The 15285-nt window shown below is 44.3% G+C and overlaps 3 protein-coding genes across 6 annotated transcripts in view; 2 read left to right on the forward strand and 1 right to left on the reverse strand.

The window, feature by feature from the left end:
• NUDT15 (nudix hydrolase 15) overlaps nucleotides 1-2451 on the forward strand; it is a 28347-nt gene extending 25896 nt beyond the window's left edge. The window contains exon 6 of the transcript XR_012930224.1: nucleotides 2348-2451. The gene's annotated coding sequence lies outside the window, so the exon portion shown is untranslated. The remainder of the gene's footprint in view (nucleotides 1-2347) is intronic.
• On the reverse strand, nucleotides 867-11608 carry MED4 (mediator complex subunit 4). The gene is made up of 7 exons (XM_032977850.2): nucleotides 11479-11608; nucleotides 10720-10786; nucleotides 9683-9853; nucleotides 7531-7588; nucleotides 3340-3426; nucleotides 2378-2509; nucleotides 867-1736 (listed from the first exon to the last, which is right to left on the reverse strand). The coding sequence occupies exons 1-7, from the start codon at nucleotides 11550-11552 to the stop codon at nucleotides 1558-1560; spliced, it is 768 nt and encodes a 255-aa protein (XP_032833741.1). The 5' UTR covers nucleotides 11553-11608; the 3' UTR covers nucleotides 867-1557.
• Nucleotides 11609-12476: 868 nt separating this feature from the next.
• EIF4E2 (eukaryotic translation initiation factor 4E family member 2) overlaps nucleotides 12477-15285 on the forward strand; it is a 28458-nt gene continuing 25649 nt past the window's right edge. For 2 of the 4 annotated variants that reach the window (XM_032977846.2, XM_032977847.2), the window contains exons 1-2: nucleotides 12477-12704; nucleotides 14816-14915. In XM_032977846.2, coding sequence (XP_032833737.1) covers nucleotides 12685-12704; nucleotides 14816-14915 — 120 coding nt within the window. In that variant the 5' untranslated portion in view covers nucleotides 12477-12684. The remainder of the gene's footprint in view (nucleotides 12705-14815; nucleotides 14916-15285) is intronic. The other 2 variants (XR_012930225.1, XM_076054100.1) reach the window with 1 other exon arrangement.

Below are 15285 nucleotides of genomic sequence, written 5' to 3' on the forward strand. Positions count from 1 at the left end.
AAAATAACACTTACCACCCAGTAACAATTTTTTTTTATTTGTTAGTGCTATTAATGGAGTGGATTATTAACTTTGCTTTTGTGTCCTGGTCACAAAAGCAAAGTTTGTGGGGAATAATAGCCATGTTCTGTACTTTTGAGGCATAAGCAATTGGAAAATAACACTTCCTACCCAGCAACATTTTTTTGTTCCAGTGTATAATTATACTTTAGACTTTTAAAGCACCGCACAGTACTCATTCGTAAAGAGACTCAAGTGGGGAAGAACCACCTGACCATCAATCAGGCAGCAGCCATGCAGTGGAGCAGGCACCAACAGTAGCCCAAGCTCTGCAGTTCTCTCCGTACCAAGATGTTTTCAGCCAATTTAATGACACCGGAGCACTCGGAAAACCCACGAGCGCGAGGTTGGGACAATGCTTCCTACATGTGTATCCCTGTACAGACGGAAATGGGATGGAATTAAATTCACACCCAGTACTGCCATCTCTCGGTAAGCCAAGATATTGAATAAACACACTACCTCCTCTTTAGGTCTTTAGGTAAAGTCACGTAGATAGAAAAATAATCAAATACAAAATCACGACGTTTTGATTGCAACACAAGCAATCGTCTTCAGGTGAAAAAAAACAGCAGGCGGACTGCTGAGGCAGGAAGAAATAATTATTTTTGAAAAAATACCTGCTGTATTGTTTCACCTGAAGACGATTGCTTCTGTTGCGATCGAAACGTCGTGATTTTGTATTTGATTATTTTTCTATCTACGTGACTTTACCGAAAGACCCAAAGAGTATTAATTCCTGCAGTCACGAAAGCTTTAAGTCAAAACAATACCTGCATAGCAAGTAATTCCCACACTCCACACGGTAAAATAAAATGAAACTTTATTGTAAATATGCATGTCAAATACATTTTTACAAAACGTTTCATCAAGTGAGCCACATTTAACCAATGTTTTTTTTTTTACACCTTCAATATTTCTTTAAATAATTGGCTCATGAAAAATAATATTCTTTGAACATAAAAAATATTACATTTGATTCGATGCTATACAATGAGGGGTGCCTGTTTAAAAGAATCACTGTTTCGGACCAACACAAACCGACACTGAATTCTCTAACATTAGAACATGTAGAAATCAATACCACAGTCAACAATTACATATTTTGTACCCAAGCCCTATTGGTTTTTTTACTGTACATTCAAATGCTAACAGAACTTTATTTAACTTTTGTTATATTACAAAGATTACAGTAAAGTTACTCAAATGGTTTGGAGTGAAAGTAACGAAGACGACAGAGGTTCGGACACGTTGCAAGAGTGAGCCCGAACAGATACCCATACTTGGCTATGCACACAAAGTAGGGGACGATGGAAAACCAGGTGGTGGATGCATTCGGTGGTAAAATTTATTAAATAACTTGAGGCTAAAGTAAACCACGGAGGAAATTCGTTATGCCCCACCATCACTAAATGAGCCGCTAACAGAAGTATCACGTCTCCCCACACTGCAGTCCATGGTTCGACTTTGAGATGTCTCATTCACGGCCAAATTAGTTTAGTCCGAGTCCGAGCTGCTGCTGGATGAGTCCGTGGACATGGCCTCCACCTCGTCCTCATTCTCTTTGTTGTGTCCCGGGAGCTCCAGAGAAAAGTCCGTTCCAGGAGTTGGCATGAGCCCCACAGAGAGCTCTCCGCTCGTCTGCCAGGTGCTGGGGTACTGTGGTGCCAAGATATCTGCAATGCAACATACGCCACGGTTGTTAAAAGATCATACGTGGAAATACAAACTGGATTCCCCTTGAAAAATACTTATTGGTCTCAGTCGCCTCCTTGATAAATACGTGTCCTATATGACCACCCACCTAAAACTGTGTAAAGACAGAAGTGCCTTCAAATATTTGAATAAACCCGACATACTAAAACCCACAGGACAAATCAATGGCACATTAGTTATTGCTCTACACTGAACTTAACAACCCGAGTTTAAATACAGATAGCAGCTAACATTAGTGGAGTGACATTTGAACCAGTCCGTTCGCCAACCCTCGCTAACCTACGTGAAGTTTGAGCTAACAACTCCCACGAATTACATGTGATGGTGGGGGGGGACTTTATCCAGCAGTGCATTGACAATGGATTGAAAATCATCAGTAAATGTAATATCTTTACTGTTCTACTTATTGCCATCAGCACCGACCTGTCTAACCGTTGCATAGAAAGTAAAGTTACACAGCTGTCACTTTTACCCACGCCTCCGTTATAAAAAAGGCTACCATCTCTGCGAGCGTTCACGCAGCTTTAAAACGTAGCTCCTGCTCTACTCTTGGTCCGTGCCAATTTTCCAGGTGTTGCTTGCGTTGGGTTTTGTCGTTTACCTGGGAGGCGACCGGCAGCCATGGCATCCCCGGGCAGGTGTCCGTTCATCGCGGCTGACGGGAGGTTGCTCAGCTGTCCCAAGAATCCGCTCCTCATCTCCAGGTCAGTGGGGTACGGTCTCCTGGGGTCACCTGAGGGAGGATACACACACGTAGAAAGCCTTTAATAGACTGTTGGGGCATGTGCTACGAGTACGCACGTATGATGAGATCGCTGCCGAGATATGGTAAGACCCAAGCCGAATGAGAAATTCGTCTAATGCGCACGACATTTCGATTTGTACCTCATTTTCTACATACTCCATTTAAAATGACACCTTATTTCAATGTAAAATTCCCTGGTCTTAAATAAAGGAATGGCATGCATTTGTGTTTTTGTATTATATTTATTTGATCCTATAAATTGTTGCTTTTTGACTGTTTTTGTTGGCCCAATTCTGACTTTCCAGGTGTTGCCTGCATTGAAAAGCAAGAATTGGGCCAAGTAAATTATGATTTAATTACCTGTGGTGCCATGTGAAACACTGAAATGTTTGCACAAGCACACCTTGAGCATAAAGTAATTTAAAATGTCAAAGATCACCGTTCAATTTTCACTTTTAAAAATTGTGCTTATGATGACAAAATATATTAATTGATATAACACTTGTGTAAATAGAGTTTAACTTACAAAAAGTTAGCATATCCCTGCTCAAATGAGCAAAGAAGCTGCACTCGTCTCCATGGAGGAGGGGGGGGGGGCTCTGGAGCTGTTGGTGTAACTCCACGTTCCCCTGGCGGGGTCCAGTATCACTGGAGGACACGCCCGGTTGTTTTACTACAATTCAGTGCTAAATTCATGAACTCTGAAAGAACTGCACGCCAAGTGAACGTGGTGTTTTAATGCTTCACTACTAACAGAAACTTTAGTTGCACAATGAAAACAACAGAGTGTCTCAAATGAATGGAGAATGAATGGTTACCAGGCATCCAGTTGAGAGGGGCAGCTACTGCATTGCTCGCGCTGATCCTGTGAGCATACTTGATGAGCTCCTCGGAATACACGGCTCCTGGTTAAAAATCACAAAAGGCAATTAATTCAAATGTCATTGCAAGCACTTATTCGGCATAACTGTGATGCCGACCAAAAATAAGCTTTAACAAAAAACTCATTCTATACACCGGTGTGGACGATGATACAAGTCAAACTTAACATCTCTTAATGTTCGACGGCTTGTGCACCAGATCTTATTTATTCACGATGTACTTACATAAAAATCCGCAGACTACCTGCTGGATCTCCTCTCTGTTTCAAAGAACAAATTTGACCTCAGGTCTTCGCTCATTTACCAGTTTCACATTCCCTATTGCCGTACAAAAACTGGAGGAAGGGCCTTTGCTATTGATGCCCCCAGGGTCTGGAATGCTATTGCCAATAAACTGCAACTTGAATCGCTACCAATGAGATTTTCTCTCAAAACTGCTCTAGAGGAGTTGTACACCCCTAGCTGCCACTGCTATTCATTGGCGTAAAATAAAATAAAATGTTTCGCTCCGGATGACGCTGCAAAGTATCATCTGTATTTTGATTTAGCGTGCTGATTTCAAAGGTGCATTGAAAAATTAGATACTCCGACTGATGCTTCTGTTGTTGTGGAGTAACTCATGCAGCCAGCTATGGCTCTAGGGTTTGGTGTTACATGTTATTTATGTAGTTTATTGTAAAAAATTCGGTCAGTCCCCTATGATCACTGTTACATTGCAATTATGGCTTTATTTTTTTGGTGATTTCGAAAAGTTTTTTGGTTTGGACATGTTTGTTTTGTTGTAGTACGGAGTTAGACTGATGGCCTTAATCTCAGTTTTCTTGTGGTTGTTGTTGTTTAACTTGCATCCCACTGGGATTTTTGCACACAGTGTTGGTGTACGGTGCTTTTTCAGGAATATTTTGCTGTTTTTTCATGGATTTTCTGTTTGCACAGTCACATAGTCACTTTAAGATGTTTTCTTGTTCGTGTTTTAGTTTTTTTGTTTGTTGTGGTTGCACCCGATTCAAGAGCCGAATGGCTCGCAGGGCTATACCAAATAAATAAACTCATATAAAACTGAACTGAAACTGAAGTACAGTAAAACCTTGGATTGCGAGTAACTTGGTCTGCGAGTGTTTTGCAAGACGAGCAAAATTTTTAAATAAATATTAATTTGATAAACGAGCGAGGTCTTGCAATACGAGTAGTACGTATACGCTTTGTCTGCCGAGCATCACGTGATCACAACTGATATACGAGTGCTTTGATATACGAGTGCTTTGGATTACAAACACGTTTCCGGACCGAAATATGCTCGCAATCCAAGGTTTTACTGTACAGCCCTTTGTCAATCCACTGCTGGATGTGCCAGGCCGTGCTAATTAATTGACCATATTTCACCACGTTGGTCGGTGCGGGTTGGGGAACAGACATGGGACAATAAATGTACAGTATAACAATACATTTTGCTGCATATTCTCTGCTGCCCACAATCTGGATAGTGGTAATATAAACAATAATATATCTCTCCAACTAAAAAAGATAAAAAAAACAAGGTTCAAGTCAATAAAATTATAGGTATTGTGGACGAGTCCCAGTGCTTTGTAAAAGCAATTTTAGCAGAAACACTGGCCCCGGTTTTAACTTTCTGAGTCACAACATAACTTGCTGAAACTAGATGACTCATGATCCTGCGAGGTGCTGATGAGACTTTGAAGCGCAAAACGAGTCTAGCGTTTGCCTGCTCAAAAAAAATGTGCTGGCAAACATTGGCCCAGAAGTCTTCAGCCTGTGGGACTGTAATGTGTTTATTTTATTATCACAAGCAGAGACAAATTTGTCTGCTAGACAAAAACACGGTTACACCATGGTTGTACAGGGTGGTCCAGAAGTATTGTGACACCATTTAAAAAAAAATATTACGTTTTAGAGAATTAAAGGGTTTACGACAAATAAATATGTAAAGGACACATTATTATGGGTCAATTAATTGGGGGTCACAAGACATCTGGACCACCCTGTACAATGCAGTATGTCAAAGGCTATACAGTGAGAGAAAAAAGTATTTTATCCCCTGCTGATTTTGTACGTTTGCCCACTGACAAAAATGATCACGACTACCATAACTAATGCCACGACTACCATAACTACTGCCTTACTGCCACGACTACTGCCTTACTGCCACGACTACCATAACCACTGCCTTATTGCCACGACTACCATAACTACTGCCTTAGTGCCACGACTACCATAACTACTGCCATACTGTCACGATGACTGCCTTACTGCCACGACTACCATAACTACTGCCTTACTACCACGACTACCATAACTACTGCCTTACTGCCACGACTACCATAACTACTGACATCCTGTCACTACTGCATTGACTACCATAACTACTGCCTTACTGCCACGACACCCATACAGTGAGGGAACAAAGTATTTGATCCTCTGCTGATTTTGTACGTTTGCCCACTGACAAAGAAATGATCAGTCTATAATTTTAATGGTAGGTTTATTTGAACAGAGACAGAAAACAACAAAAAAATCCAGAAAAACGCAAGTCAAAAATTGTATAAATTGATTTGCATTTTAATGAGGGAAATAAGTATTTGACCCCTTCTCAATCAGAAAGATTTCTGGCTCCCAGGTGTCTTTTATACAGGTAACGAGCTGAGATTAGGAGCACACTCTTAAAGGGAGTGCTGCTAATCTCAGCTTGTTACCTGTATAAAAGACACCTGTCCACAAAAGCAATCAATCAATCAGATTCCAAACTCTCCACCATGGCCAAGACCAAAGAGCTCTCCAAGGATGTAAGGGACAAGATTGTAGACCTACACAAGGCTGGAATAGGCTACAAGACCATTGCCAAGCAGCTTGGTGAGGTGACAACAATTGGTGTGATTATTCGCAAATGGAAGAAACACAAAAGAACTGTCAATCTCCCTTGGCCTGGGGCTCCATGCAAGGTCTCACCTCGTGGAGTTGCAATGATCATGAGAACGGTGAGGAATCAGCCCAGAACTACACGGGAGGATCTTGTCAATGATCTCAAGGCAGCTGGGACCATAGTCACCAAGAAAACAATTGGTAACACACTACACCGTGAAGGACTGATATCCTGCAGCACCCGCAAGGTCCCCCTGCTCAAAAAAGCACATATACATGCCCGTCTGAAGTTTGCCAATGAACATCTGAATGATTCAGAGGACAACTGGGTGAAAGTGTTGTGGTCAGATGAGACCAAAATGTAGCTCTTTGGCATCAACTCAACTCGCCGTGTTTGGAGGAGGAATGCTGCCTATGACCCCAAGAGCACCATCCCCACCGTCAAACATGGAGGTGGAAACATTATGCTTTGGGGGTGTTTTTCTGCTAAGGGGACAGGACTACTTCACCGCATCAAAGGTACGATGGACGGGGCCATGTACCGTCAAATCTTGGGTGAGAACCTCCTTCCCTCGGCCAGGGCATTGAAAATGGGTCGTGGATGGGTATTCCAGCATGACAATGACCCAAAACACACGGCCAAGGCAACAAAAGAGTGGCTCAAGAAGAAGCACATTAAGGTCCTGGAGTGGCCTAGCCAGTCTCCAGACCTTAATCCCATAGAAAATCTGTGGAGGGAGCTGAAGGTTCGAGTTGCCAAACGTCAGCCTCGAAACCTTAATGACTTGGAGAAGATCTGCAAAGAGGAGTGGGACAAAATCCCTCCTGAGATGTGTGCAAACCTGGTGGCCAACTACAAGAAACGTCTGACCTTGTGATTGCCAACAAGGGTTTTGCCACCAAGTACTAAGTCATGTTTTGCAGAGGGGTCAAATACTTATTTCCCTCATTAAAATGCAAATAAATTTATAACATTTTTGCATGCGTTTTTATGGATTTTTTTGTTGTTATTCTGTCTCACTGTTCAAATAAACCGCCCATTAAAATTATAGACTGATAATTTATTTGTCAGTGGGCAAACGGTCACAATCAGCAGGGGATCAAATGCTGTTTTTCCTCACCGTATATACATTGTAGTTAATAAACAATCAATATATTTGTTATTATGAACAAAGGTTTAATGCAACATCCTCACCCAGTTATAACAAACTTCACATGTATGCATAACAATATTAAAATAATACACGTTACCTTTTTTGGCTCTTTCAATGCTCTTGAGCTTCTCTTTAGCTTGATAAACTGCAGTGGCCTACAGAAGTATACCACCGTTAAATCGTAGTTTAAATACTGTGCATTTCAGAGTGTGTTCACATTCTTCACAACTCGGGCAGTCTGGCTGACACATGAATCTGGGTTGTGGTTTTCATGCTGAAATTGATCGAGTCATTTTGACGCATTTGCATCACCCTTCATCACTGATGGTTGCCTTTCCAAGTGATACATCGTTTCCATTCAAATAATAATAAGAGCCTGAAGGCACTTCCCTCTCGAGCAGCAGTAGGGAACTTTTTCATTGACAACGGCCCACGGTCACGTGAGACCTATCACTTCTAAACGGCCCGCAAACTAGACGTACACAATGCTGCAATTATCTCAGATACTAAAAATAAATATTCTTGACCAAGCAAAATCGTGTCTCTAATTTTCGCGTGCCCGTTTACTTCTGTCACTCTGAAGGGCCCCTTTCACGCTTTGGAAGTTGGGAGTGTGTGTTGCCAATGGAAGTTGGGAGTGTGCGTTGCCAATGGAAGTTGGGAGTGTGTGTTACCAATGGAAGTCGGGAGTGCGTGTTACCAATGGAAGTCGGGAGTGTGTGTTGCCAATGGAAGTCGGGAGTCTGTGTTACCAATGGAAGTCGGGAGTGTGTGAAGCCAATGGAAGTCAGGAGTGCGTGTTACCAATGGAAGTCGGGAGTGTGTGTTGCCAATGGAAGTTGGGAGTGTGTGTTACCAATGGAAGTCGGGAGTGTGTGTTGCCAATGGAAGTCGGGAGTGTGTGTTGCCAATGGAAGTCGGGAGTCTGTGTTACCAATGGAAGTCGGGAGTGTGTGAAGCCAATGGAAGTCGGGAGTGCGTGTTACCAATGGAAGTCGGGAGTGTGTGTTGCCAATGGAAGTTGGGAGTGTGTGTTACCAATGGAAGTCGGGAGTGTGTGTTGCCAATGGAAGTCGGGAGTGTGTGTTTCCAATGGAAGTCGGGAGTGTGTGAAGCCAATGGAAGTCGGGAGTGCGTGTTACCAATGGAAGTCGGGAGTGTGTGTTGCCAATGGAAGTTGGGAGTGTGTGTTACCAATGGAAGTCGGGAGTGTGTGTTGCCAATGGAAGTCGGGAGTGTGTGTTTCCAATGGAAGTTGGGAGTGTGTGTTACCAATGGAAGTCGGGAGTGTGTGTTGCCAATGGAAGTCGGGAGTGTGTGTTGCCAATGGAAGTTGGGAGTGTCGTAAGATAATATGGTCCCCCCCCCGGTGGTTATTGGATAGATTACAGATAGGATCTGCAACGTTGGTTCTCCCCAACTTCATCACGAAAGACTTCTACTGGACTCAATCTATATATATAAAAGGGAAATTTGTTAATGTGTCTGTTCGAAATGTTTAGCTTACTTCCCGACATGCAACAAACTTGAAATTTGGCATGTGGGTAGCTTCCAGACTGTACACAATGCAAAACGTATAAAAATAGACTTTTGTATTTGGGATGGGGGGGCGCAATAATGGATATATTTTGCACGGCAAGTGAGTGGTAAAGTCACATCTGCGATGTCACCTGCATGCGGCAGCGTTACGCAACGTGCCTACTGACGTCACGCATCGCTCCCCCACCCTCCATATAGGCCGTGTATTAATCCAAGACAATAATTTTTGTCCCGGGCGAAGCCGTGTAGTAAAGCTAGGTATATTATATATATGCAACGACCACAATGTTCGTTCAGTACTGGGATTATATAAAATCTACGCAATTACTGGCTACCGACTCACTTCTGAGCCTCAGAACTGTGCCAATGTTCAGTTCAACTTTTCACCATCAGCATTCACATCACCTTGCTTAAGGATAAAGCCAAGACTAAAAAAAACACCGAGATTTGTCCCAAATTGTGTATGTTACCTCTCAGCCATATTGAATCATTTTGTACGTATGTTGAACTTCTTTCGTACCGTACGTAGCCAACCGTGCTAATCGGAGGTGCGGGGGAAGGATAACACACTAAACACAAAAAGCACGTTCTAAAGAAATGAGTTTGTCAATCTATTTTTAAAAGCGCATCGCTCCAGTGACTTCCTAATATATCGGAAGGGGAAAAACGTTCCCCAAACTCCTGGCGTGCGTGCGTGCGTGCATGCATACGAGGATATGCTGAGCCTCCTTGAGCTGCCGCTGTAGCCGCTGGATGTCCTGATCCCTCCTCTCTGCCTCTCGCTCCAGCCGCAGTATCTCCAGGTGGACCTCCCCCTGCTCCGCCGCGCATTTCAATGCAGACTGCAGCTCCTCATCCTTCCTGATCAGCAGCTCTAAGATCTGAAGGGAAAATAAGTAACGTTGAAAAATCCTTTATTTTAAACACATTTTAATGAAATGTACCGTACGAGTAATGGCAGAAGTCCACGACTCTAGGAAGTGGCCCCGAAGCTTGCCACAACGTAAGGGGACCGTGGTGATTTACAGCCAACGTCAGTTGAGCGTGGACAATCAGACCCAAGCCGAAACATAACATATAAAAAAAGATTGTTTAAAAATATATATTTTACATTTTTAACGATAGAATATATTATTGTCATCAGTATGCCATAAATATACCAAGTTTGCAGTCGATACGACATTGGCAAGTGGGTTAAAATTGAGTTACAAGATTTGAGGATACAACAACAGAGTGAGTTTATAAAAAGCGTGTAAAATGAATGTTTTTAAAATTATTTTTTATGATAGAATATAGTATTGTCATCAGTATGACATAAGTATACCAAGTCTGCAGTCGATAGCACATTGGGGAAGTGGGTTAAAATTGAGTTACAAGATTTGAGGATACAAAAGACCAGTTAAATAAAAAGCGTGTAATAATAAAAACAAAACCGTGTAACGTCGTTTTACACACGTACGAACACCGGGGTGGGCGAACACGATCCTCTCTCCTCTTGGCGTACGGTTCACGCGTTTAAGGGACAATATCAAAGTATAGGGGGGGGGTGCTTCTAGCGTTGTTTGTCTTCTTACGAAGCAGCAGAATTCCGTGTTAGTCCACCGTCTGGTTAGACTTAGTTGTAATTACTGTGCTCGGTTAATCGGTTCGGTCCGACTATATTATTGTCGAGCCCGTTTATTTATCATAGTAGTAACGAGATTTATTTGACATCTCGGGGCAGTGTGAACACACCCCCCACCCCCACCTGTATCTCTTCTCCATACTGGCTGGACTTCTGGTTCCTTGACAAGGCGAGCGTTTCCACAAGTTCCCTGCAACACACGCGCGCACACAGACACACACACACAGAGCAAAATTAGATCACAAACTTGTTTCATAACCAACAGAATAAATCAATTTTTAAGGTTCGTCCGTCACGGGGAGAGGGTTGGGTTGATCACTTCATGCCGCCCAGTGCGGGTTGGTTAAAGGAAGCACATATTGAGTACCTATCCAGATCCGCATGGATGGAAAGGACATCAACTGATGCGATGAAGGTGGATTATTAAGATCGCAGGATCGCGAGAGATGGCGGCTTGCGGAGGCATTCATCCAGCGGTGGAATGACACAAGGCAGAGATGATCTTTGGCGTTACATGGAATCGCGCATTTAAGTCTCCTGTGTAGAGTTGACCGCGGCTTCTGTCCCCTGCACTATTTTAAGCACACTTAAACGTTCCACAGCGATAATACAACGGGCATTAAAAGCTTAACTTTACATTATAATCGTTGACGGTAGAAAACAACAAAAAATCATCCGAGTAAGCCAACATCGATCTCGCCTAGAAAATTGGCCGGAGCCCGACGCAAGGCCGCCGGCAGCGCCTACGAAGACCAGGCTACCCCTTATCGCTCCCCCTGCAGAATAAGAGAGAAAACGCTCTCCCGCTGCGAACGAACTTCGCCCATCGTGATGCAGAACACGTACGAAGTTTCCTCTACATCGGTGGATGTTTTGTCGTACCTCGATAACACTTCGATGTCATCCAGAAGCGATAAGAGCCTTGCCCTGGTGCCCAGGCCGCTGGCGGACGCCATGTGGAGGGGCGGGGTTGTGGGGGGGGGGTTAATGAGGGGGTGGGGGGTGAGGGGCGGGGGTGGAGCAATCCAAATTAGAACGTATTTATATTGGAGGAATCCGATGAGCTATAAAGCTCTTCTTCACAGACGTCCAGTAAGGGGGCGGGTCAGATACGTTACAAGAGGCAGGAAAGGGAGCGGGGAGAGAGGATGGACGAATTGGGGGTGGAATAAATGGGCAAGGAGGAGTGGAGGGAGAATTTGGGGGATATGGGGGTAGAAGAGAGGAGGGGGGAGGAGGGGGGGAGGTGAATAGGGGGAGGAGCGAGGTGAGGAGGAAGGATGAATAGGGGGAGTAGGAGTGAATAGGGGGGAGGGGTGAATAGGGGGAGGGGTGAATAGGGGGAGGGGTGAATAGGGGGGGGGGGGGGTGAATAGGGGGAGAGAGTGAATAGGGGGGAGGGGTGAATAGGGGGAGGGGTGAATAGGGGGGGGGGGAGAGTGAATAGGGGGATGGGTGAATAGGGGGGAGGAGTTAATTGAGGGGGGGAGGTGATTAGGGGAGGGTGAATAGGGGGAGATGGGGGGCTGGTTTTAAAAAAAGGTGATGGGAGATTGAGGTAGGAGGCATCGTGGGGGGGGGGGGTGAGAGGAGAGGCGTGGGGGGAAGAGGGCAGACGGGGAGGGACTCAGGGGGTGGGGGGGGGAATGGGGGGTGAGGGGGGGGAATGGGGGGTGAGGGGGGGGAATGGGGGTGAAGGGGGGTGGGGTGAGGGGGGGTGAGGGGGGGGAATGGGGGGTGAGGGGGGGAATGGGGGTGAGGGGGGAGGAAATGGGGGATGGAGGGGAGGGGTATAAATGGGAGGGGCATAACGGGGAGGCGGGAATAATGGGGGATGAGGGGAGGGAGAATGACGGGATGGGAGGGAGGGGGGCCGTTGGAGGTGGGGGCTCCGCGCATGCGCAGTTGAGAGTTTGACAAGAGAAACGCGGAGTTGTTTTGAGGCTTTGCGGGCCGAGGCCGCGGCTGGTTTTATATAATAAAGGAACGTTTTACACATAGAAATAAGATAACAACGAAGTCTATCGCGTATTTATTTTTGTATGTTTGTACATTTGTACTAATACCATTTGTTGCTGTGTAGAAGACATGAACAACAAGTTTGACGCGTGAGTTGGTAGTCGTGGCGGCGTCAAGGCGCTCGGCCTAGCTGTGGCTTCTATGCGGTTTAATGTTAGGCGTTTGAATGATTTAAGCCATTAAAGTTGTTAAAACGTGTACAATTAAACTTCCCATTTCTCGTAAAGGCCTTTTTACGCGAGTAATAGCTTTGGAATTCCATTGCTCCAAGGACAGACTAACTTTGCGCCGTGTGAGTGAGTACATTAGTTGACATGTGCTCCCAGCTCGTTTCACATTTATCATTCTAATCCAACGAGTCCTTTGCGCTCCCCCCTCCTCCCCCCTCAACAAAATGATAATTTATCTAGCTAACACGTGCGTTGTGATAGCCGTGTGTTTTGACTGAATAGCATGTACTGTTTGACTCCCCACGTTGCGTAATTGAATACTGTCGGTGTACAGTGAACCGTCTGTGACCAATAGACCCGGAATGCGTGTCTGTGATCTCGTAAAGCTCAGCAACCTTGAGCCTGGATTAATGCCTTGAATGATCGACTTACCCCATGGCACGGCACGTTATTTCGTTAAACGCTTCATTGTGGGTGGCACAATCCATTATAGTAACCGCGCGATTGTTAACCACCCCATACGCCCCCTCCCCTTAATTCACCAACCCGCACCTACCAGTGTGGTGAAGTATGGTCAAATAATCCTCTCCCGCCATCCAGCAGTGGAGTTACGAAGCGCTGCACAACGTGTACATGTAACCAGTAAATATACAACCGGTTGCAATGGTCCGGCAAGTACAACCTGTTTACCTGAGAATATAAGGTTACTCTTGTAACGTACGGCGCGAAATAATTTAAACATACAGTGTATACATACAGACACCAAAAGTGCAGTTCATGATGATGTTCAGAGGTTTTCAGTACAGATATGAGTACAGTAGTGCAGTTGTAAACCACGTCAACATCCAGTTTTATTTTTTTTTATAATCCACTACCGTATGAGGGCCCACCCAACACCCAGGGGGTATTTGACCATACTTGGCCATACTTCACCATGCTGGTCAGTAAGGGTTGGTGAAGGTAAGTGAGGGGGAGGGGGTGGTGGCTAGGTTTAAATACCCACACCGCCCATTATTACACCTCCACTTTGCGCATGGTGGTCTTCTATCTTAAGCACTTATGCTCCGTCCGTCCCATGCGTCTGAGATCTGGGGAGACAGATCGCTTGCATCCTTGGTGATTTGTTAATCGTCTATGTGTGGACACCACGATTGCAGGCAGTACAGCAACATACATTGTTGTACTTGCGATTCTATGCTCCCACCAACCTGCACTGACCACCGTGGGGAAGCCATGGTTAAGTAACCTGCCACGACCCGCATTGACTTGAGGAGGGCACCTCATCCACACAGTGCCGTTGACAAAAGGTCTGTGAGCACGTTAACACTGCAACATGCACAGTTTGTAAGTCAATATTGTCCAATTTAAAAAAAAACATCTTTTGTAGGATCCTGAACCGCCGTGTCAGGCCAGGGGTCTAATTGTCACCTTTCTCGGTGAGCTGTTTTAGAATTTACTCTGCAGAAGGTTTTCAAACACCCTCGGCAAAGATAATGTTTATTGCCAGTGTATTCTAATTGCCCGCTATGTAAAATTAGCCTTCCTCCTGTGCTTGTTATTTTTACTCGATGTTCATTTCCCAATTCTATTATTGGATTGGTGCGAGTTGCGCTTGGAGCGCTGCTTGACTTGCAGTCAGATGTTCGTGAGTTCAAATTGTGTTCTGTGATTGACTCAACCCATCATCTCTCTCTGGAGTCCAATATTACGAATGTTCCCTTGGATAAAAGTCGTCATTGATAAACTGCCCCTGCCATGCTACCCGGCATGGTGAGGTCTTCATCCAGCAGTGGACTGATAGTGGCGTATGTTTTTTTAATATATATTTTTTTATGGAATGGTTTGTCACTGAGGTATCAACATCCTTTCATGCTGTGTGGTTTGAACATTTTGCGTGATAAGGGTTCGATCATTATGGGATTTTGACGTTTGAAAATTCGATAAGATAATAACCCTGCTTAAAACTATTTTTACTACGTCAAATATCAGTGCGATAGATATTGATTGTATGTGTGTGTTGTGTTTTTCAGGCTTAAAGATGATGATAGCGGAGACCACGATAACAATGAAGAAAATAGCACACAGAAAAACAGTGAAAAGGAAAAATCGCCGAATGCATCACGGCACAAAGTACGTGTTCTTCTGCTTGACGTGTGGACGTGTTGTTATTCTTTACCAGGGATGTTAAAATCTGTTCAGCGATGGCTCTAAAACAGAAGTGGTGGGGTTAATTCACCTGCTAAATTTAGCTCAAGAGTGCTGCTTCAGGATGGAGGTGGAACCACGGCTTGTGTAAGTGGTGTGAACATTCAATGCTGTTGCATTTTTTTGAATATTGAACTGCTACTCTTTGGTTTTTTCGGTAAAGTCACGTAGGTAAAATAAAATAAATGAAAACAACTAAATTAAATCACGACGTTTTCGGAGGCACCACAAGCCTCCGAAACATCGTGATTTAATTTAGTTGTTTTCATTTATTAATATACGTTTTGGAGGCAAC

This window comes from Petromyzon marinus, chromosome 64, assembly GCF_048934315.1.
Source record: "Petromyzon marinus isolate PM22_M1 ecotype Great Lakes invasive population chromosome 64, UKy_Petmar_22M1.pri1.0, whole genome shotgun sequence".
Taxonomy (NCBI): domain Eukaryota; kingdom Metazoa; phylum Chordata; class Hyperoartia; order Petromyzontiformes; family Petromyzontidae; genus Petromyzon; species Petromyzon marinus.

Excerpts from the sequence above, each read along its gene's own strand:
- MED4 (XM_032977850.2), bottom strand. The coding sequence starts at position 11,552 with ATGGCGTCCGCCAGCGGCCTGGGCACCAGGGCAAGGCTCTTATCGCTT. Across the intron at positions 7,589-9,682 it reads AGGAGGCTCAGCATATCCTC|GCCACTGCAGTTTATCAAGC; the intron begins GTATGCATGCAC and ends ATACTTCTGTAG. Across the intron at positions 3,427-7,530 it reads CATTGAAAGAGCCAAAAAAG|GAGCCGTGTATTCCGAGGAG; the intron begins GTAACGTGTATT and ends ATTTTTAACCAG.